This window comes from Molossus molossus, unplaced genomic scaffold (assembly GCF_014108415.1).
Source record: "Molossus molossus isolate mMolMol1 unplaced genomic scaffold, mMolMol1.p scaffold_m16_p_6, whole genome shotgun sequence".
Classification (NCBI taxonomy): Eukaryota; Metazoa; Chordata; class Mammalia; order Chiroptera; family Molossidae; genus Molossus; species Molossus molossus.
Window position 1 is genome coordinate 13185939 of NW_023425399.1, and position 27938 is coordinate 13213876.

Below are 27938 nucleotides of genomic sequence, written 5' to 3' on the forward strand. Positions count from 1 at the left end.
GTAGCATCAGGAACTGCTGCCGGCACAACTGGCTCGGAGACAGGACAGTGGTGGCCCTGCTGTCTCCACCTGAGATCTGGGGAGGGAGTGGCACCACAAGGCTCCCTGCAAGTGGCCGCCTGAGCGTGGTTCTCCAGTTCAGACCAGCCCAGTCCCCCTGCCCCCTGGAAACATGAGAATGGGCTGGACACAGCCAAGCCCTTTAGGACAAGATGAGGGTCCGAGACGTGTGGCTGGGCTTCAAGCGGCCCAGGAGCTGCCGGGCTTTCTCCTGCATGAAAAGCTGGTCCCTGGTCCCACCACAGGCCACCGTCTTCCAGGCGCTGGACATCTGGGAGGAGGCAAGAGGGTTACCATGCCGGAAGGGGCAGCGTGCTCCCAGAGAACAATGGCGGAAGTGAGCCTGGTGGGAGGGTGGGGATCATTTCTATAACCCTCCCTCTGGAAGCCAGTCTCCTTGTGCTCTCTCCAACTTCTGGGTGGCCCTGGGGAAGTCACTCCTGTCTCTGGGCAGAGGCTGGACCACTAGACACGGCCACACCTCTCTGTGGCACCAGCCTCCATGTGAGGAAAAGCTACAGCCATGAAGGCTGGTGAGGAGGGGTTCATACAAGCACATATGACACTAGCGAGCAGCAGAGCAGCCCCTGCCCTCAAAGACAGGCATGTGCTAAGGAGCTAAATACACAGACAACTTAATTCCAAGTGGGACCACTGCCATTAAGAGGGACTAGTGAGGAGGGGGCCTCCAGTAGGAGGGTTCCCTGAGGGAACGGCATCAGGACTGAGATCTGAAACCTAAGTTGATTAGGAATCCAGGCAGAGGCAACAGCTTGTGCAAAGGTCCTGAGGTGAGCAAGGCAGCAGAGCCAAGTCTCCAAGGGCGGTGCCACATTCCAGACAGCACTCACGGGGGCAGGTGTTGGTAAGTGGCTTCTGGGCTTCTGGGAGGTCACCAGCTTCTCGGGCTTGGCCTGCAGGAAGCCCTCGTTGAGCAAACTGTTGTCCCCTTTGACACCTGGCAGGTTAAGGCTGGAGGAGCCCGATGGCACATGTGTTGGCTGAAATCAAAACCAAGTTAGACTATTTTGCCACACATTCAAAAACCCTAGTCTCATCCCAGCAGCACCGCCTCCTGGCTCTTGCCACCTCGGGCAGGACGTTAACTTCCCTAAGCCTGTTTCCTCTTCCAGATGGGGAGATCATTTAAAGATTAAAGAAATATTTGTAAAGTGCCTGTTTCAGAGCCCAGCACCCAGGTCCTTTCCCGGGAAGCTGGCTCCTCCCCCACAGCCCCAGGTGCAGAGGGTGCTCTGGTTTCTCCCCGCCCCACGGGGCCTGTGTCCACCAGCACCTGTGAGAAGCTGTATGTACAAAGTGCCCCAGGCCTGTCCAGCCTCCCTGCTCTGCTTGGCCTTTACCCTAACAGTGTGCTGGGCTCGGGGCCTTAAGAGCTCGTACAGAAAGTGCTGGAGTCAGCACTGAACCCAGCCGCACTCTCCACACCCGGTGCTCTTAGCCACTGGCCATGACGCTTCCCCCTTTTTGGTAATTACTGTCTGTGCCCATACAATGCCAGCTGCAGGTCTGAGTCAGGAAACCTCGTGACCCCCGCCACACCTCCACTGGGGCGCCAGGTAAAACAGGCTCGTCCCATTGTCAGTTCCCAGGGATCAACACTGTGGCATGGTTTTGGAACCCTTCCCTAGGTCAGCCTCAGACCTGGGCAGCACCCGTCCCAGGGCTGACAGCCCAAAACCCTGGCTGCACTTGGGCAGGTCGTCCACCCTCTCTGGAGTCACAGCCCCATGAGCAGGAGCCAAGTGGAGGTGCTGGGGACCCAGACCCACGGTTTCCAAAGTATTCCAGCAAACTCTTGCCAAATGAAACCTTCCAGAAAGACAGGAACCGAGCTGCTCCGACTGAATCCAGGGCCAGAGTCCAGCTCTACCCTTCCCGTCAGACCCCTCCCTGCTGAGGGTACCCAGAAGCCTCTTCCATGAACCCCAGATCACTCCACCTCCAGATCCTCCCACAGCTACAGGGTCCCAAAGGCAGAGGCCTCCAGGACAGTCCCTCCTCCCCGGGGCAGGAGTCTGCAGTGTCTGGGTGGGGACAGTTTCTCTCAGACTCCTTACCAAGGACAGAGCCTTGGGCAGCGTGGACATCAGCTTTCCGTCCTCGTCCACAATGTCAAGAGCCAGGGACTTGCGGACTTTCTTGATGGGGCTCCGCCGTAGCTGGAGGGGGGAGAGAGCAGCCAGTAAGGGCTGGGTTGGGGATCCCCAGGGACCCGACAACACTGGCCCCATCAAAGACCCTGCACCCAGGGTACATTCTCCTGCCAGGGAGCAAGCCAGGACACAAACACCAACCCCACCCAAAGACCCGCTCCTCCTCCCTGAAGGGACCCAGCACAGGCCCATGTCTAACACCCCCCAAACAGGCCCATAAAGTAATCACCCATGTTCCACTTAAAACCCCCACCCACGGGCAGTAACACGGAGTTGTAAATCCCCGGGAACACAGGCCTCCACCAACACATGGGACGGGAATGCCCCGGCCCCGCTCCTCCCGTCCACAGGCAGGGTGGGCTCCAATCCCAGGGGCAGCTCTGGGACTAACAGCCACACCCAGCCGTGTGCCCCAAACGGGTGTGGTCATGACTCAGAGCCACTACCCAACAGGGAGGCCCAGGAGGGCCTGGGGTTAAGTTCTCTCCACCTACAACACCCAGGGGCTGCAGCCAGTGGGCACCCCTAACCTGACTGCCCACCTCCCCCCATTACCTCCACCTGCCACACTGGCACATTCCCATCTTCGCCTTGGGGGAAAGGAGCACAAGACAGGGACACAAGGTCCTCCCGCCATCGGGAGACCACACCGGAAAAAGCCTGCCCGCCCTCTGCACCCAGGGGCCCTGCCCAGTGTCCCCGCCAGCTCTCCACCCCTTGCCGGCCGGCTCCGTCCAGAGGATTTCCCTCGCAACACTGTCCCTTCCCGCCGCATGGACTGAGTCACCAGTGTGTCTGCCACGGAATTCCAGGAGGGAGCCACCCCGTCTGGGTCTTCACCGCTCTATCCCCCCAACCCCAGCCCCCAGCCCCCTTCACAGGGATACAATGCTGAAGAGGTAAGGGTGGTTCAGAGGGGAGGGTTCCAGCCACCAAGGCCTGGGGCCACTCTGCTTCCCTAAGGTCTCACTGGCACCGGTTTCCCCAAGACCCACCCCCGGCCGCATCCCTCATCGCCCCACGGCTCCTGCCCGTGCCCCCATCTCACCCCAGCCTTCCTCTTCTGCTTCTCAGGCCTCACTTCATCCTCAATGATGAGCTCGATGCCGGCCTCGGAGTGCAGCACCTCCTTCAAGTCCTCCTCCAGGTGCGGGGTCTGGGGCTGGGGCAGAGAGGGCCACGTGAGGCTTCCAGGCTCCAGGTACGGGCCAGAGCCACACCCCCGCTGGCCCAGGCCGTGCAGGCTGGAGGTCCGGTGCCAGGACGCTGGCCTTGCACACACCATGAACTGTCCCACCTTGGACAGCAGACAATGACAACACACCACCGGGGGGCCAGGAGCATGCCCCAGTCACCACGGCAACCCTCACACAACCTCATGCACCTGCTGCCGCCTTCCACAGCGGAGAAAGGGAAGCTGGGAGAGCAAGGGCCGGCCCAGGTCGCACGGCTGTGGGGTCACAACCGGACACGCTCACAGCCCACACCCATCACCCTTCCTTCCACACTAAAGGCGACGCTTGGTTCCATTTCCCGTTCTCAGGCCCGGGGGGGCTCCAGGCCACCTGTCTGGTCTCAGGGGGCAGAGACCAGAGAAAGGAGAGGGCTCCCACGCACAGGCAGGTATGGGGTACACCGACATCTCAGGAGTCACTCGGAAAGCCCTGCGTACTTGCATTCCAGTTGCTGAGGTCAGACTGGCCTTGGCCCTCAAGCCTGCCTGGAGCTCGCAGAGGTGGGCCACGTGCCCCCGGACAGGAACGGGCAGTGCACTAGCACCCGGCCTGCTTACCCCGCCCGCTGCGCACAGCCCCGATGCCAGGCTTCCTCGGGGACCCCGCGCAGTGAGGGGAGAGGAAGCAGGACCACACTGCAGGCCTGGTTCACAGGCCACTGCTCCTCTGCGACCAGCCTTGCTCTCACCTTCAACTGGTTTCTGAAACAGTTGCCCGTCTCAGCCCCAGGTGCCACCTGTCTTTTGTCATTGGAAAAGCATGACCATGTCACACACGGGGCGGGGAGGGGCGCAGGGTGCTTGCACTTGTCCTCACTGGCCACCCCCACCCACCCCGGGGCAGCTGTCCTGTGCTTTGTCAAGAACCAGCAGTCAGGCGAAAGGCTTCGGACTGATTCAGTCCCAACATCCGAGAAGTCCTCCATTCCAGCACCTGCTGTCCCCCCGGCACGTAGGATGTGCCGCACGCATTCGGTTATTTACGCATTCGCGTGTTCAGTGTCCGGTTCCATCATCCCACACTCAGGGCTCCACCAGGATACGGTGAAGCTGCGTCTCCAGCACCAGCCAGTGCCTGCCTGGCACACAGTGGGTGCTCAGGAACGGCCTGATGGGTTGAGGAGTAACTCAGCCTGTTTCCCCCTTTATGCGATTAGGATACTGCACCCTCTCAGGGCTGCTGGAAGAACCCAGCGAGACCGAGGGCTCCGTCTCCTGCAAACTGCCGGCTGAAGCCCAGGCCCCGCTGCGCAGACCTGCCCGTCCGCCTCACGTACCAGGGGCTTCAGCGGTCCGTACTTCTCCAGGGCGTTCTTGAACCGGGTTGGCGTGTGGGGAGTGTTGTCCATAGAGTACTTCTGGTCTGGGGTCACGAACCTGCCAGGGCCCGGGAGGAGGCTTAGTGGGAGGGCTGGGGCCACCCCAGCTGCTCTCCAGCTCCCCTCCACCTGGGTCTCTGGCCTCGGCAGCAGGGAGGAAACCCCCACACTCTCTTGTCCCCTGGCAGCAGCCCACCCTCCTCCCACCAGAGAGGGTCTTCATCAGGGGCCGAGAGGCAGGGACCATCCTCGGAAACAGGAGAGTCTGAGGGTCCTGGAGACCCAGCTGGGCGCAATGGCTGAGAATGCTCAGCCGACGTCTACGAGGCCTTTCCATAATACACAGAAGGCTGGGCCAGCAAGAGAGGGGCGGGGGGAACCGGGGAGACCGAGCCCCTCCCCCACCTCTCTGGAAATCCAGTGGCGGCAGCAGCATCAGAGAAAAGCTGGGCAGATGTCAGGTGTGACACGGTGAGGACAACGCACATGCTGACTTACCGTCTCCCAGCCTCCTCAGAACGATCAGTGGGGACAGAAAGGTGGAGGGAAAGCGTTAGCAGAGAGAAACCCAGGCAGGGTCCGCTCCACAGGCAGAAATACTAGGGAGCTTCTACCACACGAGCCCCCCGATGTGTGGTTTCTGCCTGCGATGGAAAAGCCTGCTGGGAAGGGACAGAAGAGGCACCACACCCTGAGCACGCGGCCTCAGGGACAGCCTAGCCGCTGGCTGTGGGCGAACCGCGGCTCCCCCGGCACGTGGCGTCCACCTGGTGACCTCAGGCAGCTGGAGGCATCACCACGACGAACTCCCAAAGCCTGACTGGGGCGGTCCGAGGGCATGAGAAACACCCCGGGTGGTCCGGAACCTGGGGCAGTGGCCGGTCCTGGACACGGCCGCCTGGGCCCGCCTCTCCGGCTACTTCCCTCGGCCTGCCAGTCATTCCACAGGGAGGTAAGAAGCTAGAAAAGTGCAAACCGTCCTTTTCTTCCTCCCTTGGGACTGAGAGATCAGACAGGGCTCCACACACTCTTACCTCCCACCTGGGACACACAGAGACCCCTCTGTACACACAGACAAGTGCTGGTCAAATGCAAACACCTCCCAGTTTGAACTGCAGTTCAGAGGAATGTTCTGAGCCATGGCTCCAACATCCTGGCTGACACAGCGCTTTTGTAACAAACGGGAGAATTCTAGAACCTCTCGCAGTCACCGCGACAACAGGCACTGAGGGTACATGCGTGTCACAGACGGAGGGAGGCCCGCTGAGAAGGGAGCACACAGAACGGCTGGGGGACGGAAAACGTGCGGTTCTGGGAGCCCGAGGACTCAACAGGTGGGCAAACGGCAGGAAGCCAAGCAGGCGGATGAGAAGACAACCCCACGATGTCCTCGCAGTTCAAAAGAAACCGCTTACGACGACGAATGGGACACAAAGGTGACAGAGCAGTCCAAGGAGCCTGTGTAGGAAGGAGTTGCTGAGGTAGGTGGACAAGGGGAGGCAGAGGAATGAAAGAAATAGCACACTGGCTCAGCTCACAGTCCAGTCTTGAGTTTGAAGCAAGTTCATGAAAAGCAGACCTCCAACTAGCCTGGCAAATTTCAGGAATAACTAGGGGGGAGAAGAAAAGCAAAAAGGCCCTATAAGGGACCCAGGGAGAAAGCAAGATTTCTTACAAAGGAATGATAACCAGAGAGGTATCGAAATTCTCCAAAACATAAATGCTATAAGAAAACAGAATAGAGTCCAGGCCTCAGAGTCATGACTGTTCTCCCTCTGATTTCTAAAACCAGTTCCTGTTGTTGAAAAACACGAGACAGACAGCCCAGACTCCAGAGCGCCCAGGCCCCATACACTCCTCACTCATACCCTCCCCTCTGAAAAGAGTACAATCCCAGAAAAGAACTACAATTTTAAAACTGGAGAAGGTTGCCTGGCCAGTGTGGCTCAGTGGTTGAGCGTTGACCCATGCACCAAGAGGTCGCTGGTTCGATTCCCAGTCAGGGCACACGCCCAGGTTGTGGGCCCGATACCCAGTAGGGGACATGCAGGAGGCCAGTAGGTGTTCTCTCGCATCGATGTTTCTCTCTCTCCCTTCCTCTCTCTGAAATCAATAAATTTTTTTAAATAAATAAAACGAGAAGGTTTGCTCTTATTAATCAGTAATATCTGAGGTGTATCTATTAACCCTGGGTCCATCCCCACTAACACGAGGCCTTGGTGATCCCTGACCTCTCATCTGTTCATTCTGAACCTAACCCTAACCCTACCCACTGCAGTAAGGGCCATGGAGGCTCCTTGGGGACCCAGTGGCTTGACCGACCCCATGTGGGAATCATGTCCAGGCGACCTCGAGCTCAGATCCAGTTATTTACAAGATTAAAATTAAATTGGGTTGCTGCTAGTTCTAAACTAATACAGCTTCTATTTGAGACTGATCATTTTGAAGACCGAGACCAGGGAGCTTTATCTCTGAATAAAGGAAATCTTGGCGAAGCCTGTATTTGATACAGCAAAGATGTGCATCCTGACCCCGAGTCCCTAGTGAACGTTGGTGGAAGTACTTACACCCAGTCAGCCTGACGTCTCCGGTGGACCCCACCACTGAGAAGTCCCCACCACGGGGAACAGAGGAATCATGTACCACCGGTGGATGTGACTCCCCAAAGACATTTTGCATCATTAAAACAAGCTCATGTCTGACATTTGGAGATGAGACAGCACATTAACAGAGATGACAGTCTACGCCTGGAACACTTTCCAGTTCGATTTGCAGGAATATAACCCTGTGGAATGTTAACCCTGATCAAATTTCTAACACTTGAAGAAATGAATCGTGAACATACAAGGAAGCCCACAGCCTGTCCAGGCTTCGAAGGTGGATGGAGCCTCCACTCCTGACTGAGCGCCAGAGATGGACAGAACTAGGGGCACGTTCACCCTTCACGGAAGGCTGCTCAACAGTGGGTTTGCGCTTGAAACTTATGAAAGACAGAGACTGAGTTTTTCATGGCAACTTGGACTCTCCATTCCTGAGATTAGAAAACCATCAGATTAAATCTAAAAAAGAATTCCAACAGTAAAGCTCCAGACTATACTGACAAAGTGAAGAGGTGTGGTGGCCAGGAGGCTGCTTTCCTAGAACAGAGTGTTTTTCCATGGGTGCCCCTTCCCCACCAGGGATCCTGGCCCCCACCAGGTTGGCCACTGCTGGGGGAGGGGCAGGCCCTGCCCTCTGGGGCCAGCACTCACGCGGTGTGTTTCTGGTGCAGGGGCGTCTTATCCCGGTGCAGGGGTTGGTGACCACCACCTTCTGGCTGCACACCGGGGTGGAGGTTAGCGAGGGGCTCTCCAGCTCCAACGTGTCCTGTTTGTTCCAGAAGTTCAAAAACTGCCAGGAAGACAAAGGAAGGAGACAAAGCGATAACCTGTGGGGTGGTCAAGCCACTCCCTTAACCCCTCATGTGGCTGCTGACAGAGGGCCCTCGTGCTATAGGAGAACCCCCAGCCAGGCACCACAGAACAAGGGCTGAGACAGATCAGCAGGGACCCACCACTGAGCTTGTCATCGTCCCAGTCCCCACTTTGGCCAGGCTGCTGACAGTTACTTAGATGGCGTGTGCCTGTGTGCAAGGCCTTGTACTGGGTACCGGGGGTCTTGTCAACGGAACCGAGTGAGCAATCGGGGTGGGGTCCACGCACCTGGGAGGGCGAGAAGGGCAAGGTCTTGCCAGGTGTGCTCTTGGGAGTGAGGCTGTTGCAGGAGTCCAGGAAGGACAGGCTGGCACTGTTCTCTGTGACGGGGGACAGGGCGACACGCCCCTTCTTTTGCCGCTTGAGCACAGAGGGTGGGGTGCCAATGCCCAAGCCCCCCACTTCAGTGCTGGGAGAAATGGGGATCAGCTCGCCCCGGCTGCTCCAGCTCAAGTCTGAGATGGTGTGGCCGTCCAGGCGGTACTCGGTCACACTGGGGCCCGGGGCAACCGGCTGCGGGGTGGGGGGCCTGCCGCTGCTGTGATCGGGGTGGCTGCTGGGGCTGCTGTTGAGGCTGCCCTCTGGGGACGGCTCCTCGGGCAGGTCAGATTTACTCAGGTCACACCAGCCATCAGGGTCCTGTCCAGAGAGAAGGGTTAGTGCACTTTCTCTGCTTTTCTTCCAGCAGATGCAAGAAGACTCACTCATTAACGGAAAATAACATATGTCAAGAATTATCCCACAGCCCCGGAACAATCATCGTTAACATTTTCTCCCATTTCCTCAAGGATTCTTCTATGTCTGCATATCTCTTTGCAAATAAGACTGAAGAAACATTGTGCATGTGACTGCAACTATTGTTTTAAAAATGTTCGCCGAGGCCAGTGTGGCTCAGTTGGTTGAGCACTGTCTCATGCACCAAGAGGTCATCAGTTGATTACAAGTCAGAGCGCATGCCCAGGTTTCGGACTCGCTTCCCAGTCATGGGTGTGTAGGAGGCAGCTGATGGATGTTTCTCTCTCTCTAAAATCAATAAAAACATATTTTATAAAATAATAAAAATATAAAAAATGTTCCATGCAATATTTAAAATATACAAAAAGCACACACACACACACACACACACACAAAGAGAAAGAGAAAGAAAACCCAGATATCCATCAATAAGCCAAAGAAATAAAACCTTATCACTGAAGCCCATGTCTGTCCACCTATTCACCTCCTCTGCCTCAAAGTAGGAAACCACTACTGGAATTTTTAATTTCTAGTATTTTGCATATTTTTTTTAATCCTCACCCGAGGACATTTTTGCATCTATCTTCACATAGAGCAGGAGAGAGAGAGGAAGGAAGAGAGAAACATCAACGTGAGAGAGACACATAGACTGGACGCCACCTGCACAACCCCAACTGGGGCCAGGGACAAACTGCAACCGAGATATGTGCCCTTAGCGGGAACCAAACCCGGGACTCTTTGGTCTACGGGCCAAGCTCTAACTGCTGAGCCAAACTGGCCAGGGCTGCGTATTTTTTAACCTAGTATAAATGACTTCTATATCCTGTGTTTTGTTTCATTTAAAATTTCCGGAAAAGCCCTGGCCGGTTTTGCTCAGCGGTTAGAGCGTCAGCCTGCGGTCCAGAGAGACCCGGGTTCGGTTCCCGCTAAGGGCACGCACCTCAGTTGCAGTTTGTCCCTGGCCCTGGTTGGTCGTGCGGGTGGCAACCACTCGATGTGTCCCTTTCACATCGATGTTTCTCTCTCTCTCTCTCTCTCTTTCTCTCTCTCTCTCTCTCTCTCTCTCCCTCTCCCTCCCTCCCACTCTATCTGAACAAAAAATGAAAAAATGTCCTCGGGTGAGGATAAAAAAAAAAATTTTTCCAGAATAGTAATGCCTAATTCTATTACCTATGAATTAAATGCTTACTATGAATAAATGATGAAAAATTTTCAATTTTTATAAGGATTTTTATGACTGCCAAATATTCCATCATGACTACATCAGTTATTTAACTACTTTATGAACGTCTTGGATAGAAATCTTTACTTTGGCCGTACCCTTACTACAGATCGCTAGAGGTGGAAGTCATGGGCGCAAGGCTGCAGCCGCGTTCCTGGAGGCGAGGCACCACCGTGCTCCTCACGGTGTCTCTCCACCACTTCACAAGCTGTTTCCCGCCCCACAACATCTCTGCTTGGAAAGCTTCCCTGTCCTCCCTGTGTGCCGAGGAACCCGGGCCAGAGAGTGTGCAATTGCCCACTGAGTAATCAGCAGCAACCAGTCCTGAGAGGCACACCCAGCCCTTGTCCAGTACATTACAACTCAGACGTTTGGACAGACGCTTCCACTGTGGTCCCTGATTTCTGGTCCATGGGACTCGCAGGAGACATGGAGCAGTTCACTCCTAAGGGTGGAGGCCAACTCCGCAGTGCAGGCGCAGGCCCACGTTCCCAGCAGCAAACCCCACAAGCTGGGGGAGGTCCCCGAGTTGATGACATCTAACAAGCACACTCTCTGCAAGGACTTCCTGCAGGCGCTGCAGGGGAGCGACGGAAGCGTAGCTCTACAAAGGCTGCAGCTCCTTCATCAGCCGCTGGGCCTGACTCCTGGCCCTCACCAGCTGTGTGATACTGGACAAGCCTCCTAACCTCCCCGAGCCTGGGGTTCCCTCACTGGAGACGAGCCTACCACCCACTTCACAGGGCTGAGAGGACTAACAGAGCATGTATGCAGATAGCCAATAACAGGTCTCCAATGTTAGACACCGTAATTACTAGTTAAGCACTGGGCCTCGCAGACACTGGATGCTCAACAGAAGGGAGCTTCCTTCACCCCTTGTCTGTGCCCAGCAAGTGGAGGAAGATGCAGAACAGTCTGAGGAAGAAGGTGGCAACATCATGAAGTGCCAACAGTGTTGGGCACAACTCATATCTCAACAGTCCCCTTAGAGCCCAGAGGGTCGGACCGGACCTCACAGGGCAGCCTCGGAGCTGTGTGCTGCAGACATCAAGCCTGCTTCTCAAGCTACTTAAAATTCCGTGGAGTGGAAGGGACACCACAGACGGACCCTGTAGCTCGGTCCAGTCCCAGCCGATGGGGCTGAAAGATGAGACCCAGAGTCAGAGGGTCTTGGAGATGGACCCCAAGGACCGTATCCTCTAACCACCATTAAGCAAGACAGTGAGAGCACAGCACACGGTCAAGATCACCCAGCTTACTCGCTATATGACCTTAGGTACACGATTTGACTTCTGAGCCTCAGTCTAATCAATAAAACAGAAGGACACACCTCACTAAATACTGGGTGGACTGTACATTAAACTGAGGCTGGCATTTCACGCTATTCAATAAACGTCATTATTTTTCCCGAATGGGGAAGGCCAAGTGGGAAAGCGAATGTGGGCATCTCCCCTAACTCCACTGCCCCTGGTTGCCAGGCCTCTTGCCCATCAACTCCTGACACCTGTTCCACACCAAGAGGTGCAGCCCCACCGCAGAGCCCTCTCCCAAGGGGCACTCTATGGCCAGCCAGGCCTCAGGGCTGCAACACCTGAGCCATCAGAACCCAGTCACCACTCCAGCCCCACCAGGTCCCTCTCTGGGGACACCCAACCAGCTGTGGCATAGCAAACACCATGGCCAACTGTGCTGTGTTCCTGGCCTCAAACACCCTCCCTCCCTGCCCACCATCCCAGAGGACTCAGTGTGCTGCCACCACCTCTGGGGAGCCCTCCCACCCCACCCCGTGCTGGACACTGTGAGTCAGGAGGCCCCTGAGGGTAGGGACCAGATGGCAACTGTCTCCGTGTCCCCAGGCCACGGCCACAGGCTGGGCACCTAGCATCAGCTCAGTAAATGTTACTGGGATGAGTGAACAGAAGGACGCACGCCCACAAGACGACTCCCACTGGGGGTGACTCTGGGCCCACTGGGAAATGCCGTGACCAACATTACCGACTCGATCAAGTCCAGGGCTTCCGAGAAGCTGGACCCCACGGCCGGGATCAGGAGGTTTGCAGCCTCCACCACCCATTCATAGGGCAGGCTGGTTTCTGGCGAGGAGCCCTCCTGGTCTTCACACTCGGGGTGTCTTCCTGGGGCTCTGGTGTGCGCACTCCGCCAGCTCCGCAGGGACAGCGTCCTGCTCCTCAGCAGCGGTGGCTGCCGTGGCCTCCTCCTCACTGCTTTCCTCTTCCTTCACGGCAGGGGGCTCCGGGGGCCAGCTGGTCACAAGACTCCCCTGTTGACACAAGGGCACACCGTCTGGAGTTACTGTTATGAGGTAAAGAGTACGCCCTATTCCAGCTAAAAGCCACACAACCTGACTTGCAAAAGGAAACCCCGATGAACCCAAATTGAGAGACAGTCCTTACTATACGCTTCAAAAACACTCGTTTCGTCAAAGTCTACGAAAGGCTGATAAGCAGACAAGAGATATGACAACAGTGCGGTGTATAGTCCTGCACTGGATCAGCAGGAAACAAATGGAATACAGACTGCAGACTGGAGAGAAGTAGAAAAGCCAGGAATCAGCGCTGAACCCCCTGAATTAGATGTAACTGTACTGTGGTCACGTGCATGAACGACTATGTTCTCACGAGACACACACTGATGTCAGTGGATAAAGAGGCACAATGTATGTAAATGATCTTCCAGTGGTTCAGATAAAAAATAAATAAAAAGTAATATATGGAAGAAAGAGCAAGCAGATCTGGCGAGTTAGAAACTAACAAACCCAGTCAAGGTTATGTGAGAGTTCTTTGTGCCATCCACGCAACTTTTCAGTATGCTTAACACGATTGCAAACTGAAAGTCTGAAAAATTCGTGTACAGAACATTTGAGATCTTGTTCTCCAGAATATGCCATCCGTTTGGCTGAAATAAACTCATAAAAAAAAAAAGAAAAATGAGCCCTGGCCGATTTGGCTCAGCGGTTAGAGCGTCGGCCCGCGGACCTGAGAGTCCTGGGTTTGGTTCCCGCTAAGGGCACGTACCTCGGTTGCAGTTTGTCCCCGGCCCCGATTAGGGTTGTGTGGGTGGCAACCACTCCGTGTGACTCTCTCACATCAATGTTTCTCTCTCTCTCTTACCCCCTCTCTCCATCCTGCTCTATCTGAGGATAAATGCAAAAATGTCCTCGGTTGAGGATTAAAAAAAAAAGAATAGAAAAATGAGTGTATACTAACTGTGTGACAGGAAAAAATAAAAAGCAATTAGGAAAATCCTTCATGGCAATGCTCTCCTGGCAGAACCTCAGAAAGCCTGACACATTCACCTGGCAGACAGACCCCAGGGCAGCCCTGGGAAGGGCACCTGTGACTAAGAGCCCACGCTGGGCGCAGAGAGCGAGGCCCGTGTTAATGGGGGCACAACGGAGTTGAGGAGAAATCACAAGCTCCAGGTTCAGACAGTGCTTTGCCATTTCCTGGCTGACCTTGGCAAGCTGTATGACCTCTGAGTTTGTTTCTTACCTGTTCAAGGAGGACACTACGGAACATATAATGACATGGAAAGAAGTGAAAAAAGGAACTTGTAAGACAGTGAGATACAACGTCAACTTATGACCCTTAGTAGTAAGTGTTGGCAAATACACTGGTGTCAACAATACACCGGTTCTCTCTGGACGGTGAGGTTAGCGGGCGTGGCCTCCTACACTGACCAATTCTGTGAACTTGCTAACTCTACAGTGGTCATGTATTTCTTGTGAAGCACAGGGGAAAATTTGTAATTGACTGGGGGCTGGGAGGCAGGAGGTGGTCCCACCCACACATTAATGGGCAAGTCCTCCAGCAGGCAATCCAGCCAAACATATCGAGAGCTTTTTAAGGCGGCACATGCACTACAACTGGAACAATACAGAGAAGACGAGCGCGGCCCCTGCGTAAGGATGACCCGCAAATTCATGGAGCATCCTGTACTTTCTAAAGAAGAGTTTAAGAATATGACTATCCAGCTCTAAGAATTTCTTCAAGAAACAATTGAGCAAATGAGCAGCAATTTAGCTACAAGGCTGATACTTAAAGTTTTGTTTCTAACAACAAAGACACTAGATTTAACCCAAAAGACAAAAGGCCAAAAAAAAATTTTAATTTTTAAAAATTGTATTTAACCTTATTTAAATAAACAATACTATAGCCATTAAAACCATGAAAGTTGTGCTTCTGGTAACAATAAATCGAATATAACCTTAAATAAATAAGATAACCAGCCTAATAAAACCATTAAAATGATACAAGGCTGAGACCAGCATTTTGACCCGAGGACCTGTGTGTGCTCAGTCATGGTCTGGGGCTCATCCTGGTCCCAAGGAGCCAGCCCTCCAGGCACAAAGAACCAGGGGACAAAAGCCAGGGGGAGCTTCGGAGACTAAGGAAGGTCTGCCCACTCTGCCCTACCCATCCTGAAAGACAACCTCTCTGCTGCTGATGCCCACAGCTTCTCTTTATGGCACATGTGCTTCTGCTTCCATCAGAAGTAAAGGATTAAAACATGTTACTTAGCCCTGGCTGGTTTGGCTCAGCGGTTGGAACGTCGGCCTGCGGTCTAGAGAGACCCAGGTTCGATTCCCGCTAAGGGCACGTACCTCAGTTGTGGTTTGTCCCCGGCCCTGGTTGGATCGTGTGGGTGGCAAGCACTCAATGTGTCCCTTTCACGTCAATGTTTCTCTCTCTCTCTCTCTCCCTCCCACTCTATCTGAACAAAATATCAAAAAATGTCCTTGGGTGAGGATAAAAAAACCATGTTACTTAGACACACATGAAAGCACGAGAAGTAGACCTTTCTGGTTAGGGGACCTGTGGGGGGTGTCCAGATAGGAGGACAAGGTAGCTTTACTTTTCATTTTATACCTTTCTCTACTACTTAAATGTGTTACCCCAAAAGGGTCTTCGTACCAGGGAATCAAGAGGTATTATCTGAAGTTAGAAGAAAACCAAGACACGGAGGCTCGAGCGGTCCAGCGAGGCCACGCAGAACGACAGCCGTGACGTGGTTGCACCCAGTCCCCGTCGGAAAGGGAAGGGGAGCAGGGAAAAGTATTCAGAAGTGCACACTTACCGAAAAGACGAGAAAGCAGTGTCGAAGTCTGTTACCCACCACATACCCAGTGCTGTCAAACCTTCACACTTTTGACACATTTGCTTCAAATATTCACAGTTTAAGACTTGTGAGAGATTTATTTTAAAAACATCAATAGGAAATTTTTGCTCTAGGGTATTGGGTTTCTTTTATAATTGCAATGTAAGATTTCACTTATATGACTTTCTAGACAACCACATAGAGTTAGAGACAAAACACATGAGGGGTGCCAGGAGCTCAGAGTGGGAGATGGACTGATGAAAAGGGGCCCAAGGGAGTTTTGGGGGGTGGGGGTGGAAAGGTTCTGTGGCGGTGATTACATGACTATTTTTTCTTGTTTTTAAATGTATTGATTTTTAGAGGGAGAGAGAGGGGAAAGGGGTGAAGGGAAAGGGAGGGAGGGAGGGAGAAAGAGAACAAGAAAGAGAACAAGAACGAGAACGAGAAAGAGAAAGAGAAAGAGAGAGAAAGAGAGAAAGCGGGAGAGACGAGGGAAAAGGGAGGGAAGGAGAGAGAGAGAAACATCGACTTGTTGTTCTATTTATTAGTGCATTCATTGGTTGATTCTTGTATGTGCTCTGACTAGGGATGGAACCTGAATCCTTGGCATGTTGGGACAATGCTCTAACCAACTGAGCTACTTGGCCAGGGCCCATGACTGTATGTTTTTGTCATGACTCAAAACTCTAACCCTCAGCACAAGGAATGTTGCTGTATGTAAATCACAACTCAATAAACGTGATTATTTTAAATATTGCCAACATGCTCTTAGTATGAAAAGCTGGAGAGAGCAACCGAGGAAGGCCGAGAACAACCCTGTTTTATGTCAGCTTCACCTGTGGGCAAACAAGTGCTCAGCATGTGCAGATGCATGTGCAGGGCGGGGAACCTTTCTCTGCCAAGGGCCATTTGGATATTTATAACATCCTTCTGGGGCCGCACAACATTATCAACTTAAAAATCAGCCTGCTGTATTTGGTCGGGCTAATCTGGTGAGGCTGGTATTGATTTCGCAGGCCTTACACAGCCCACGGGCCTGACGTCCCCACCCCTGGCCTAGTGAGAGACAGGCGGCCACACCGAGACCCTCAGCGGAACTAACGAACAGCTGTGGGTAAGGTGAACGGGCAGAACAGGTGTTAAATGCGACAGGGATGGCTAACCCTGCGATCCAGCCAACCAAGCCGAGCCACGCCCAGTGGCCGAGCAGCCCTGGGCACCCTCTCACCTGGCCTTCCTCGGGGTGGACACTCTGGTGGCTGTCCTTGTCCTCGAGCTCCAGCAGCAAGTACACAGGGGGCTTGCTGTCTTTGGACTCGCTGAGGAAGCCGCCCGTGTCCACCTTCCTTTTGATGGTGGAATTCCAGTGGTTCTTCACAGCGTTGTCCGTCCTGCGGGGAGGGAGGGGCAAATGAGGGACCACTGGGCCCTGTAGCTCATGTACCACCAAGCAGGTCACTAACCTCTCTGAGCTGAGCTCCCACTTCTGTAAATGAGGGTGCAGCCTGAGGAACCTCTTTTAGCTCTAAAATGAAGTCACACATGTTTGTAGCCCGTAAGGCTTCCCAGAGCCTTTCCACTCCTCTGCTACATCCCGGTCCACGGCAGCACGTCTTTCTGAGGCTCCCAGCCCAGAGCTTTCCCTTGCGTTGTGAAGAGAGTAACAGCTCAGCTGAGCAGCCAGTCTAAGAGGAGGGTCTGTACCTCTGATCACTCCCACTGCAGATCACCCGGAAACACGGAAACGCAGACCACATGCCAGGTCCAGGCCAGACGCGGAGTACCCCTCTTGCTGGGCCCCTTCCCTGCTCTTCTCCACCCCTCCTTCCTCTCACAGGTGGGAGCTCTTCCTCCATAAACCCCTTGCACCTTAACCTCTGCACCCCAGGTTCTGCTTCTAGAGAAGCTGACCCAAAACACATCCAAGCCCGCCCACCCCTGCCATGATCGGATCTGGGGTACTCCAAGCTATAATGCACCTCATTCTTTTGCTCACGTATATTTATAGAGTGCCTATTATGTGGCAAGCACCACTCGAGGCTGGGGACGCACTGGCAAGTAAGACAGGCAGCTGCATTTAGAGTCTCCTCTAGCAGGGAGGATGGGCACCACCCACTGTCTAATTCATTGGGATACAAGAGATTTTTAGGTTTCCAGAAGATGGAGAACACTTAGGGGAGCAATAAGCGACTTAGGAGATTGGGAGTTGACTCAGACAAAGATTCTGGGGTAAGAATGGAGCCAAATTTTCCCAATGTTCCTTGCAAAACCCAAGAGGCTCAGGGCTTGGAGGGACCAGGCCCAGGGAGGAGGATGCGAAAACAGAGCAGTGGTTCGGGTATCCAGATGCCAGCCCTGACCTCGCCGGCAGGAGGAAGGTTTACTTTAAAAAAAGAGACCAGGCAACCCTGGTCACAGCAGAGGGCAGGGATGGCCCAAATTGCTGAGAGGACTAAATGAAAATCTGCACAGTGAATGGGAGGTCCCCAGTTCCCCTCTCCCCGCCGTGCCCTGCCCCAGAACTCCCTGCAGCTGAGTGCAGGCAAGAGTCTGAAGGACTCATGCATCTCTGGGCACAGTGAACAACTCCAGAGAACACGCTAGGAATATCACCCACACGGCTCTCACCCAGCTGGGAACCTGACCCTGCCCGTCATCACTGTCCCCAAGCCCCTAGAAGGGGCTCACCTTCCTGGCAGCATCTTGGCGATCTCGGCCCAGCGGTTGCCCAGCACCTTGTGGGCCTCACAGATGATGCGGTCCTCCTCCTCGGTCCAGCAGGACTTCTTCACCTCCGGGTTGAGGTGGTTGTGCCAGCGCTCTCGGCACTGCTTCCCCAGCCGGCCCTTCAGGTGCTTGGCAATCAGCGTCCACTGCTTCGTGCCGTACTTCTTCACCAGCTCGATGACCTTGGGGAGAAGCCTCGTGAAGCCAGCGAGCCTGTCCCTGCCTCACACCAGCACCTTTTCTCCCGTGAGCCCCGTGGCAGCCGAGAGGTGGTGCGACTGACTGACCAGCGGAGGACACACCCCCAACCTTCAGCTTGACCTCCCCGCCGCTGCCAAATGCAAGGGCAGCCTCAGTCTCTGGACTCACTGTGTACAAAACACTGTCCCAATAGTTACCTTCTCATCTTCTTCTTTGGTCCATGGCCCCTTGACGAGATCTGGATTCAAGACCCTTAGCCAGCGGTACTGGCATTGCTGGTCAGTGCGGTTCTGGGAGGACAGGAGTCGTGAGAACTGGGGGAGCAGAGCAGCCTGGGATCCTGCTCAGGGGACTGTGGCCTGGGCCAGGCCCCCCTCGGATGGGTTGGGTCTTGTTCCTGCACCCACCATATGCCACACAGCAACATGCCAGAACACGCGTGGCTTCTCTTTGTATGCTACAGAGGGTGTGGATGGAACCGGAAAAACTGAGAACCCTATGGGAGCCACCTCGCTCCTTTCTGAACAGCATTATTTTCCTGACCACGTTATTTCAGATCATGTGGAAGAGGGCGATGAGGAACGGGGCCGAAGGGGTCTGGAGACTTGGCCCCAGAGCTCCCCGAGTGACCCAAGAAACAAGCCAGCCAGCAGCTCCAGCCACACGCCTCTCCCAAGGACACACCTGGAGTCCTGGGAGAGCAGACACCTGGAGTCCTGGGAGGGGGGATCTGAGCGAGACAGACCCCCCGCCAGGGAGGCCTCAGTGTGAAGCCTGCTGGAAGTACCATTTCCCCTCAGTATCCATCTCACTGCTGGGAAACTGAGCACCAACACAGGATGAAATGCAAATGTGCACGGTTCTCATGCTGCGGGCGTCAGAGCCTCAAGACCACAGGCATCCGTGGCTGCTGTGTGCAGACGCGTGGTCAGGGTGCCCGGGATGCCATGTTGGGAAGGGCCTGGGGCGGGGGGGTGGTAAGAAACTCCCTTTTCCTCTGCTTGGAAGCATGTCTGTCCCAGGAACGCTGTCTGGTCCCTTAGAACCCTGTCCCCGGGGAGGAGGCCACACTCACAGGAAAGTGGCTGGCCAGGAACTTCCAGTCTTGCTGTCCGAACTGCCTCACCAGGGTCCTCAGCTGCTCGTCCTGCCAACGCCAGAGAGAGGGCTCAGCTCACGTGGGTGCAGGAAGCAGCTGTTTGTGCCGGAGCCCTCTCCAGGAACAGCCTCATTCATCCACTCAACCACGACCTACTATGCGCCAGGTGCCGCAGACAGGGCAACAACCGTCCCTGGGGGACTCGTGGTCCAGAGGGAGACAGATGCTAATCCAAGTCTCCCACGAACAAAAGGAAAGTCACTGTGCTGGGGGCACGGAGAGTTACGCAGCGGCTACCTATTCAGGGAGGAAAAGGGACAGGCCCTAGAAGGCTAGTGCAGCTGGGATGCAGGAAGCAGGAGGGGTGGGGTGCAAGCTGGTTTTGGAGGGGACGGAAGGGGCCAGACCACACGCTGCGCTGTGCAAAGCCTCTGACGCTTGAGCACTGGGTGCTCCCGCTCTAAAGTGCTTGCTGTGAGGTTCACTAGACAGCTGCAAGAGGGCGGGGCGGAGGAAAGGCGCCCAGGCCAGACCCGACAGTGACAGCACTAGAGATGGGAGACATGGGAGGAATAGAGTAGTCAGAGGAAAGGGAATTACTGATTCACACAACAGGGAATCGCAGTATCAATATCCTAAGTGAAAGAAACCAGACAGTCTTGGCTGGATGGGTCAGTGGATTGGAGCATCATCCTGTACACCAAAAGGTTATGGGTTCGATTCCTGGTCAGGGCACATATGGGAGGCAACTGATTGATGTTTTTCTCTCCCATCAACGTTTCTCTCCCTCCCTGCATCACTCCTCTCTCTAAAAATCAACAAACACATCCTCAGGTGAGGGTAAAAAAAAGAAAAAGAAGCCAGATATGAGTAAGCACTGAATGGCTCCATGCCCATGAAACTCTAGAAACTGTAAACTAAATCACAGGGACAAAAAGGCAGTCAGTCAGTGGCTGTCTGAGGTCAGCGGTGGACGGAGGCAGACGAAAATGTTCTACAGCCAAAGGTGCTGGTAGTTTCACTACATCTGCAGAGACTCACTGAAGCGTAAGTCCCGGTAGTGAACTGTACATAAAGTACACTTCAATCGCACTGATTTTTTAAGTTTAATATACCCTGCTAAGCGCCCAGGTGCTGGGGCCACAAATAGCCAAATGCTTTCTGCTCCTATGAGCCCTCGCCCCTTTCCTGTAAGATCTGAGTAGTAATTCCACGTTTAAGTGGGAGGGGTATTCACGAACACACTTAGAGAGTCGGTATCTTCTGCATGGAGCGTGCAGGCCAGGCACCCAGGGGCAGGGAAACGAAGACCCCTCCTTGGAGGAGCATGGACTCATTTCAGCATGAACAAACAGGAAGTGTGCAGGGCGCAAAAAGGTTGGGGGAGGGAGGATTTAACTACTTCCAAAATGAGAGAAAGAGATTTTATTTGAAAACAGACAAAATACATATAAAGTGTCCCCAAAAAATGTATACACAACTTTGAATAATTATAAAGCCAGTGTTTATTAAAATACATTTCATTTTCAAAATATAATAGAATCTACAGACACCCTGTATATACTATAAAGAAAATGTGGTCTGTCCACACAGTGGGATATTATTTGGCCTTAAAACAGAAGGAAGTTCAGACACATGCTAATATGGACGAACCTTGAGGACATGATGCTAAGCCAAGTAAGCCAGTTCACAAAAGGGCAAATACTACATGACTCCACTCATAGGAAGTAGCTAAAGTAATCAAAATCATGGAAAGTAGAAAGGTGGTTGCCAATGGCTGGGGAAGGGGGTTGAGGAATTATTTTACACATGGGACTACTTAACACCACTGAATTGTACACTTAAAAGTGGTACAACGGTAAATTTAATGTTACGTGTTCTCTCCCCTGCCCCTCACTCCTGAACAACAAAAAAAAAAGGGGACCACCCCAGAAATCCAGACTCTCAGCTGCAGCTTGGCCACAGTCCAGCACCGGCTGGACAAAGCCCCCATAAATCCTATAGCTGAGCCAGCTGACATACCCACCCAGCCAGCCCCAGACACCCTGCCTTCCTTTGCCGTCCAACCTGGCCAGGCCCACGCCTGCCTTCCTCCGTGTCCATCTCCAGCACCACCAGCACCTGACAACTGGCATGGACGCTTTGCCACTTCATCTCTAATTCCTCCGGGACCCCATGGACCTCCTTCCACCTGTTCACTCCGCCCTGCACTGCCCGACACTCCACAGCCCCTTCTCTTGCCTGCCCCTTGCAGTGCCCTCCCCAGCTCCCAGCGCTGACCCACCTCTTACCCACTCCCCACACAGCAGGTGAGCCCCTCTGAAGCACGGCCGTGCTCATGTCACACCCGTGCTTTAAAAACCTTCCACAGCTCCGCACTGCCAGCTGAATCCCCCTACATTCTGGGCCTGACATTCAAGGCCCCAGCTGACCTTTTCCAACCACTCGTCCCCTTCAAGGACTCTGCTCCAGCCACAGCGGGGCTCCGCTCCTGGCTTTCCTCCACCCTCAGCCCATTTCCTATTCTGACTTGCCCACCGTTTTGCAGTCCTGACTGCTGGATTTCCAAATCTTTATCCATGAAACTTCCCCTAACCTCTCGAGACAACCTCTCCCCCTAAAAGTATTCCAACCACCACTGGCGCCTCCTGTGTGCTTTGCGCCATGGAGGACCCCAGCATGTCCACGGGCCTGTGCACAGTCTTATTTCTCCATCCCAAGCGGAGAGCTGCTCTGCGGAAGGGACCCCATCTTGTTTGTTCTTCAAAGCCCACAAAAGCTGAATAGTTCCTGGTCCACAGTGGGATGAACAGAAAAGGCTGGCTTAGCACTCTCTGAAGAAGCATCTTTTTATGATATAAGAGGGATTTACAACTCCTACAGTAAAAAAAAAAAAGACCTAAAACTAAACACATCTAGGCAAATAGAGATAGAATAAAAAGATAAGGCCAGCAAGAGTCTAAGATGGCACAACTAGTTTAGAAAAAGGTCTGGCAGTTTCTATAAAACTAAACATACATACATCCCATGACGGTACCTAAATATCCTGCCCAGAAAAAGCAATCCTCAAAAAGACTTATCGAGAATCCTCACAGCGGCTCTATCCACAACAGCCAAAAACCGGAAACAGCCCAAATGCCCATCGACAAGGGAAACACACTGGTGCCCTGGCCAGTGTGGCTGTTGGTTGAGTGTTGTCCCATGCACCGAAAGGTCATAGGTTGGATTCCTGGTCAGGGCACATACCCAGGTTTTGGGTTCAATCCCTGGCCGGGTTGCATACAGGAGGCAACCATCCATGTTTTTCTCACTCTCCCTTCCTCTCTCTCCCTAAATAGAAAGTATATAAAAATACATTTTTTAAAAAAGACACATGGTATACCCATACGATATTCAGCAACAAAAATGAACAGATAAGCGAATCACATTTTGCTGAACAAAAGAAGCCAGATAGATAAGAGTACAGCTGTGTGGTTTCAACGACGAGACAGTCAACAGGCAAAATGAATGAAGGCGAGAGATTAGACCAGCGACTGCCTAGAGATGGGGATGGATCACAAAGGGAACATTCTGGAACAATCAGGGTGGTGTTTATGTGGGTATACACATGTGTTAAAATGGTTGGAACTGTTCACTTTTTAAAGGCACATTTGGTTGTATATAAATTATACTTCCATAAAGTTGACTAAAGAATAAAGAGAAAATCAATTCAGGGCTTGATGTCACAAGATACAATTTCTTAAAATAATAATGACGGGGGTTGCAGATTTGGGTAAACCTCCTAGCAATTCAAGGACAAAAAGCACAATTACAGCCTATGACGCAGAAAAACGCCAGTTTCTAAGACAGACAACAGCAACCGCTAGCCCTGAGGTCTGAGAAACATAAGCCCCTCGGGAGTCCTCAATATTGAGAGTCCCCGAGATTGCTATGGAGAAGAGGCACTGGGAAAAACCAGAGGATTCATCCACTTCTTTCATCAGTTCCTCCTCTTCATCGCACCCATCGGGTATCAGCCACACAACCCAGCTGCCATCACCTCTGCGGTAATTGCCCCTCAGCGTCACTCACCTCCTCATGGGTCCATTTGACCTTGCACTTGCTGTCTCTCTGCTCCGGCACGTCAGAATCTGTGTCCTGGTAGTGTAGCTCATCCAGCTCCTCACTGCAGGGAGAGCAAGCTAAAGGTCAAGAACATATGTCTCCTTATCCTGCTAATGACTGATGGACAGTGTGTGGGCAGGAGCAAGTGACCTCTAGGGACAGGTTTGCGGGAAGCAGGCTTTTACTCTTTCTGCTTTCAAAAACGTAGTAGATACTTCTACCCGCCTCTTTTTTTTTTTTTTTTATCCTCATCCGAGGACATTTTTCCATTTTTTGTACAGACAGAGTGGGAGGGAGAGAGAGGAAGAGAGAGAGAGGGAAACATCGATGTGAAAGGGACACATCGAGTGGCTGCCACCTGCACGACCAACAGGGCTGGGGACAAACCGCAACCGAGATACATGCCCTTAGCGGGAACCGAACCCGGGTCTCTCCGGACCGCAGGCGGACGCTCTAACTGCTGAGCCAAACTGGCCAGGGCCTACCCGCCTCTTTTTAAAAATTTTAGCAGCCCTGGCCGGTTTGGCTCAGCAGTTAGAGCGTTGGCCTGCAGTCCAGAGAGACCTGGGTTCGGTTCCCGCTAAGGGCACGTACCTCGGTTGCAGTTTGTCCCCGGCCCTAGTTGGGTCGTGTGGGTGGCGACCACTCGATGTGTCTCTTTCACGTCGATGCTTCTCTGGCTCTCTCTTTCTCTCCTACTCTATCTGAATAAAATGTGGAAAAATGTCCTCGGGTGAGGATTAAAAAATAATAATAATAAATAAAAAAAATAAAAATAAAAATAAAAAAAAAATTTTAGCAATATGAGGTTATGAGCTTTTTGCATTTTCTTCTTTAGTCTTTATTTTCAGGAATACCCTAAGGATTGGAAAAGCTGTAGGAAAAAAGAAGTTGAGATTTCACTAAGATTATGATATTCAAAACCAGACACCCATTTAGTATTTTCTCTTCTATAACTTTTAAAACTTGCAATGGATGTTCTAAAGATTAAAGTTGACGGTGTCTACAAATATGAAGCACCAGAATTTTAAGAAATATTGGTTATTAGGGAAAAGCACTGTAAACACATCCTCTTAGTAATTATGTCCATTTTTGCATATCCCCTCTCTCACAGGCGGTTTATGGAGAGAAAAATCAAGTACAAGCAGCTTTGAGTTCTGAATGTATTTATGTTCTAACAACTTTCCAAGTTGCTCCAAATCTTCATATTTAATCAGGTTTAATTAAATCAGGTTATGGAAATGGAGATCACATTTTCCACCTCCAGGGATGTCAGGTCACCTCCATCAAGTCCATTCCTATGTGGAAAGAGCCTGCACAAGTCCAAACAAGCAAGGCAAGTACAGACCATGTGCTACAGGAAGGAAGAGGGCTTCCTTTCGTGTCCATCTTCCTGCTCCCTCCTCCAGAACTCAGCACCGTCCTATGCTCCCAGGGCACCGTGGAAATTCTATTTCAGAATGGAGGCCCAGCAAGAGCTCCACCCCGATCCTGGAATCATGCCTGAGCCTTTGCCTTTCCCTTCCCCCTATTCTTCCCCCAACAGGCATGCAATTCCTCGACTCTAAGGGACCCCAGGAAGACTTGCAACTAGGGGAGCAATGGGCAGCGGCAGCTCACCCTGGGCTAACTCCCTGAACCTGTCTCTCCAAGGCCCTTTTCTCTGACTTCTTAGTGAGCCAAAGCAACACAGCTGAAGCTCTCTCCTGTTGCTTCTTCACTCTCAAAATCGTTTTTTGTTTTTTTTTAAAAGAATGTAGCCCTGGCTGGTTTGGCTCAGCGGTTAGAGCGTCAGCCTGCGGTCCAGAGAGACCCGGGTTCGGTTCCCGCTAAGGGCAAGTACCTCGGTTGCAGTTTGTCCCCAGCCCTGGTTGGGTCGTGCGGGAGGCAGCCATTCGATGTGTCCCTTTCACGTAGATGTTTCTCTCTCTTTCTCTCCCTCCCTCCCACTCTATCTGAACAAAAAAAATGGAAAAATGTCCTCGGGTGAGGATGAAAAAAAAAACACGAATGTAGGCCCTTAGGCTTTTAGGCTTCCTGTCTCCTTGACGTCATGGACGTCAGGTAGAGGTCAGCTCTACCTCCACATCTGCAGGGCCTTAGGGGGTTGGCACCAAAAGGCCCTAAATGTCTACTCAGGGAATGGCCAGATTCAGGAATGAATGAGTAAACATACAATGTTGCCTATTAGCAGATAAGAAATGCCAAGTGATGTACATTTTTGGGGAGGAAGGGACAGACAGTGTCTAAACCCAGCAATACATGAGTCACAGAAGGAGCTGGAATTCAGCCATGCTGGTCATTCCTGACCTAATTCGTGAATCCCTCCACCACCTCAAAATAGAAGACAAAAATTCTGTAAGATACTAATGACAAAATGAAGCTGGCTTTATACTCAACCACCCCTGGACCCCTTTCTACATAACCATTTTTAGTTCTCCAGCACCCAGCTTCAGCAGCTCAGCAAACGATCCTTCAAGGATGGCAAGGTGCCTGTGAGAACACTCTGCAATACTCTGTTTAGTGGAGACAGCAACTCAGCTGGGAGAATTCTGTGAGAGCCGATCAACTTCGGACCATCCCAGTCACTCGCATCCTCATTACCCCATTTAACAGATGTGGAAACCAAGGCTCACAGGGGTTATACCACTTGCCAAGTCCAGAAGCAGGTTTAAATCCTATACCTTCAAGTCCTCACCTCAGCTGAAAAAGCAAAGGCCAAGTGAGTGGTGGCAACCACGTGTAGGTCCCAACACACCCTTTCGATGCCCTTCTATATGCTGGGCTCTGCTCCAGGGAGTGAGTCATAAGCTGAGCAGGAAGTAGGGGAGTTAGTGGCCAATAATGGAGCTGAGGGCTGTGGGATGCCAGGGTACAGAAACCACCCCTCACATGGAGGGGGGCGTCCCTCCACTGAGTCTCAGGGGAGAAGTGGCCGAGGCCCTGGGGGTTGGCTGGGGCTTCTGTGGTTCCCTGGAGTAACACTTCCTGAACCTAAAATCAGGACAGGATCTGACAAGTGCCTGACCGGAAAACTCCAGAGAATTGGAGCTGATCTGGGAAAGTGGCCTGAAGCGAGCCCCTGTGCCAGGTACCCTGACCACTGCTCAGGGATCAGATGCTTCTCTGCTGAGAAACTCTGCGGGGAGCCAGCAACAGGTGCTTTTCAATTCTATATGCTCCGCCGAGAAAGCAAATACCATCCAGAGAAGTGTTTAAGGTTATCTGGGCTGCAAGAGTCCAGGGAGGAAACGGCAGGACCCCACTGTCCTCTGACTCCCGGACTGGTGGGAAAGCTCCGAGCTCAGGCCCCAGAGGCAGAGCGGTACGAAAACAACCTGGAGCCCAGAAACCGGGTTTCAGGCTCAACTCTACCACTTATTCTCTAGGGGAGTAAGTAAAATATAGCCCGCAGTTCCTGCCTTGACCCCAGGGGCTAACGAAACAGAAAGGTCTTCGTACACGTCCGTCTCTTCCCCTCACCTTCGTTCAACCCCAGCTGCCCTAAAACTCAAGTGGAACAGGAAGGCAGGTCTCAAACTCAACCCAGCTGGGACCCGGAACCCAGGTGGTGGGCGACTCAAGAGGCGCTTCTGAGGCCGGAGAGAGGGCTTAGGGCGCTCTCCGCTCCCCGGAATGTCAGGGGGAAAGCCCACAGGCAAATCTGAATGCAAACAGGCTCGCGCGACAAGTGTCTTCCCGGCGCTGGCCTCCCGCGCGCTGCGACTTGGAGAATCACTCCCTCTCCAGGGGTCGCCTGCCTCCCCGATAATGGCTCTTCCAGCGGACACCGCTATCCCACCCCCACTCTGCAATTGAGCGGGAGACAAAATGACATCATGCAGGGCTAGGCCCAGATCCCAGGAGACCCACCCGCCCCGGCTCCGAGGCCCAATAATCGTCCGGGAGCGCGGAGCGAGATGCCCCAAGAGCCCCGGCTTCGCGCGCCCCCAGCCTCGGACGGCCCAGGACGCAGCATTTCCCGCGGGAACCCCTCACTCCCGCCCAACTCGGTGGGGCTAAGGCGAGGGTAGAGGGGGAGGGGGATAGACCCGGGGAGGGGAAGGGGATGGGGGGATGGGCCCTCAGACGCCGGCTCGGCTCGGCTCGGCTCACCCGCGCGTCCGCCGAGACATCCCCCCCGGCCCGGACCGCGCCGCGCTCGCCTGCCCGCCGGCTGAGCCCGGAGCGGGAGCCGGGCCGGGGTCAAAACGCGGGCTGCTCCGGCCGCTCCGGGCCCCGGGCCGCGCTGGGAAGCGTCGGCGTAGCCGCAGGTCGCGCCGCCGCTCGCAGGAACTGCAGCCGCCGCTAGCGCGCGCAGAAGCACTTTCCTATCTCCCGCCAAGCGCGTCGGCACCGCCCGGGCCTGGCGCGCAGGCGGACAGGCGGGCTCGGGGTGGGGCCTCGCGGAGGCGGGGCTGCTCCCGAGCGGCCGGCGCGCGGCCGGCACCGCCTGCAGCCTCCAGCCTGCA

The 27938-nt window shown here is 53.5% G+C and overlaps 1 protein-coding gene and 1 non-coding gene across 2 annotated transcripts; one reads left to right on the plus strand and one right to left on the minus strand.

The window, feature by feature from the left end:
* MYBL2 (MYB proto-oncogene like 2) lies at nt 1-27658 on the minus strand. The gene is given in 17 exon segments (XM_036245019.1): nt 1-331; nt 912-1061; nt 2139-2240; nt 3283-3396; nt 4746-4845; nt 8039-8084; nt 8087-8177; nt 8489-8899; nt 12213-12346; nt 12349-12378; nt 12381-12498; nt 16564-16726; nt 18024-18244; nt 18461-18553; nt 19339-19410; nt 23434-23527; nt 27583-27658. Coding segments are annotated over 17 exon segments (2088 nt in total). The 5' UTR covers nt 27603-27658; the 3' UTR covers nt 1-202.
* On the plus strand, nt 14074-14180 carry LOC118619425. Its single transcript, XR_004957203.1, has one exon. It is a non-coding gene; the product is annotated as a U6 spliceosomal RNA (small nuclear RNA).
* Nucleotides 27659-27938: the final 280 nt, after the last annotated feature.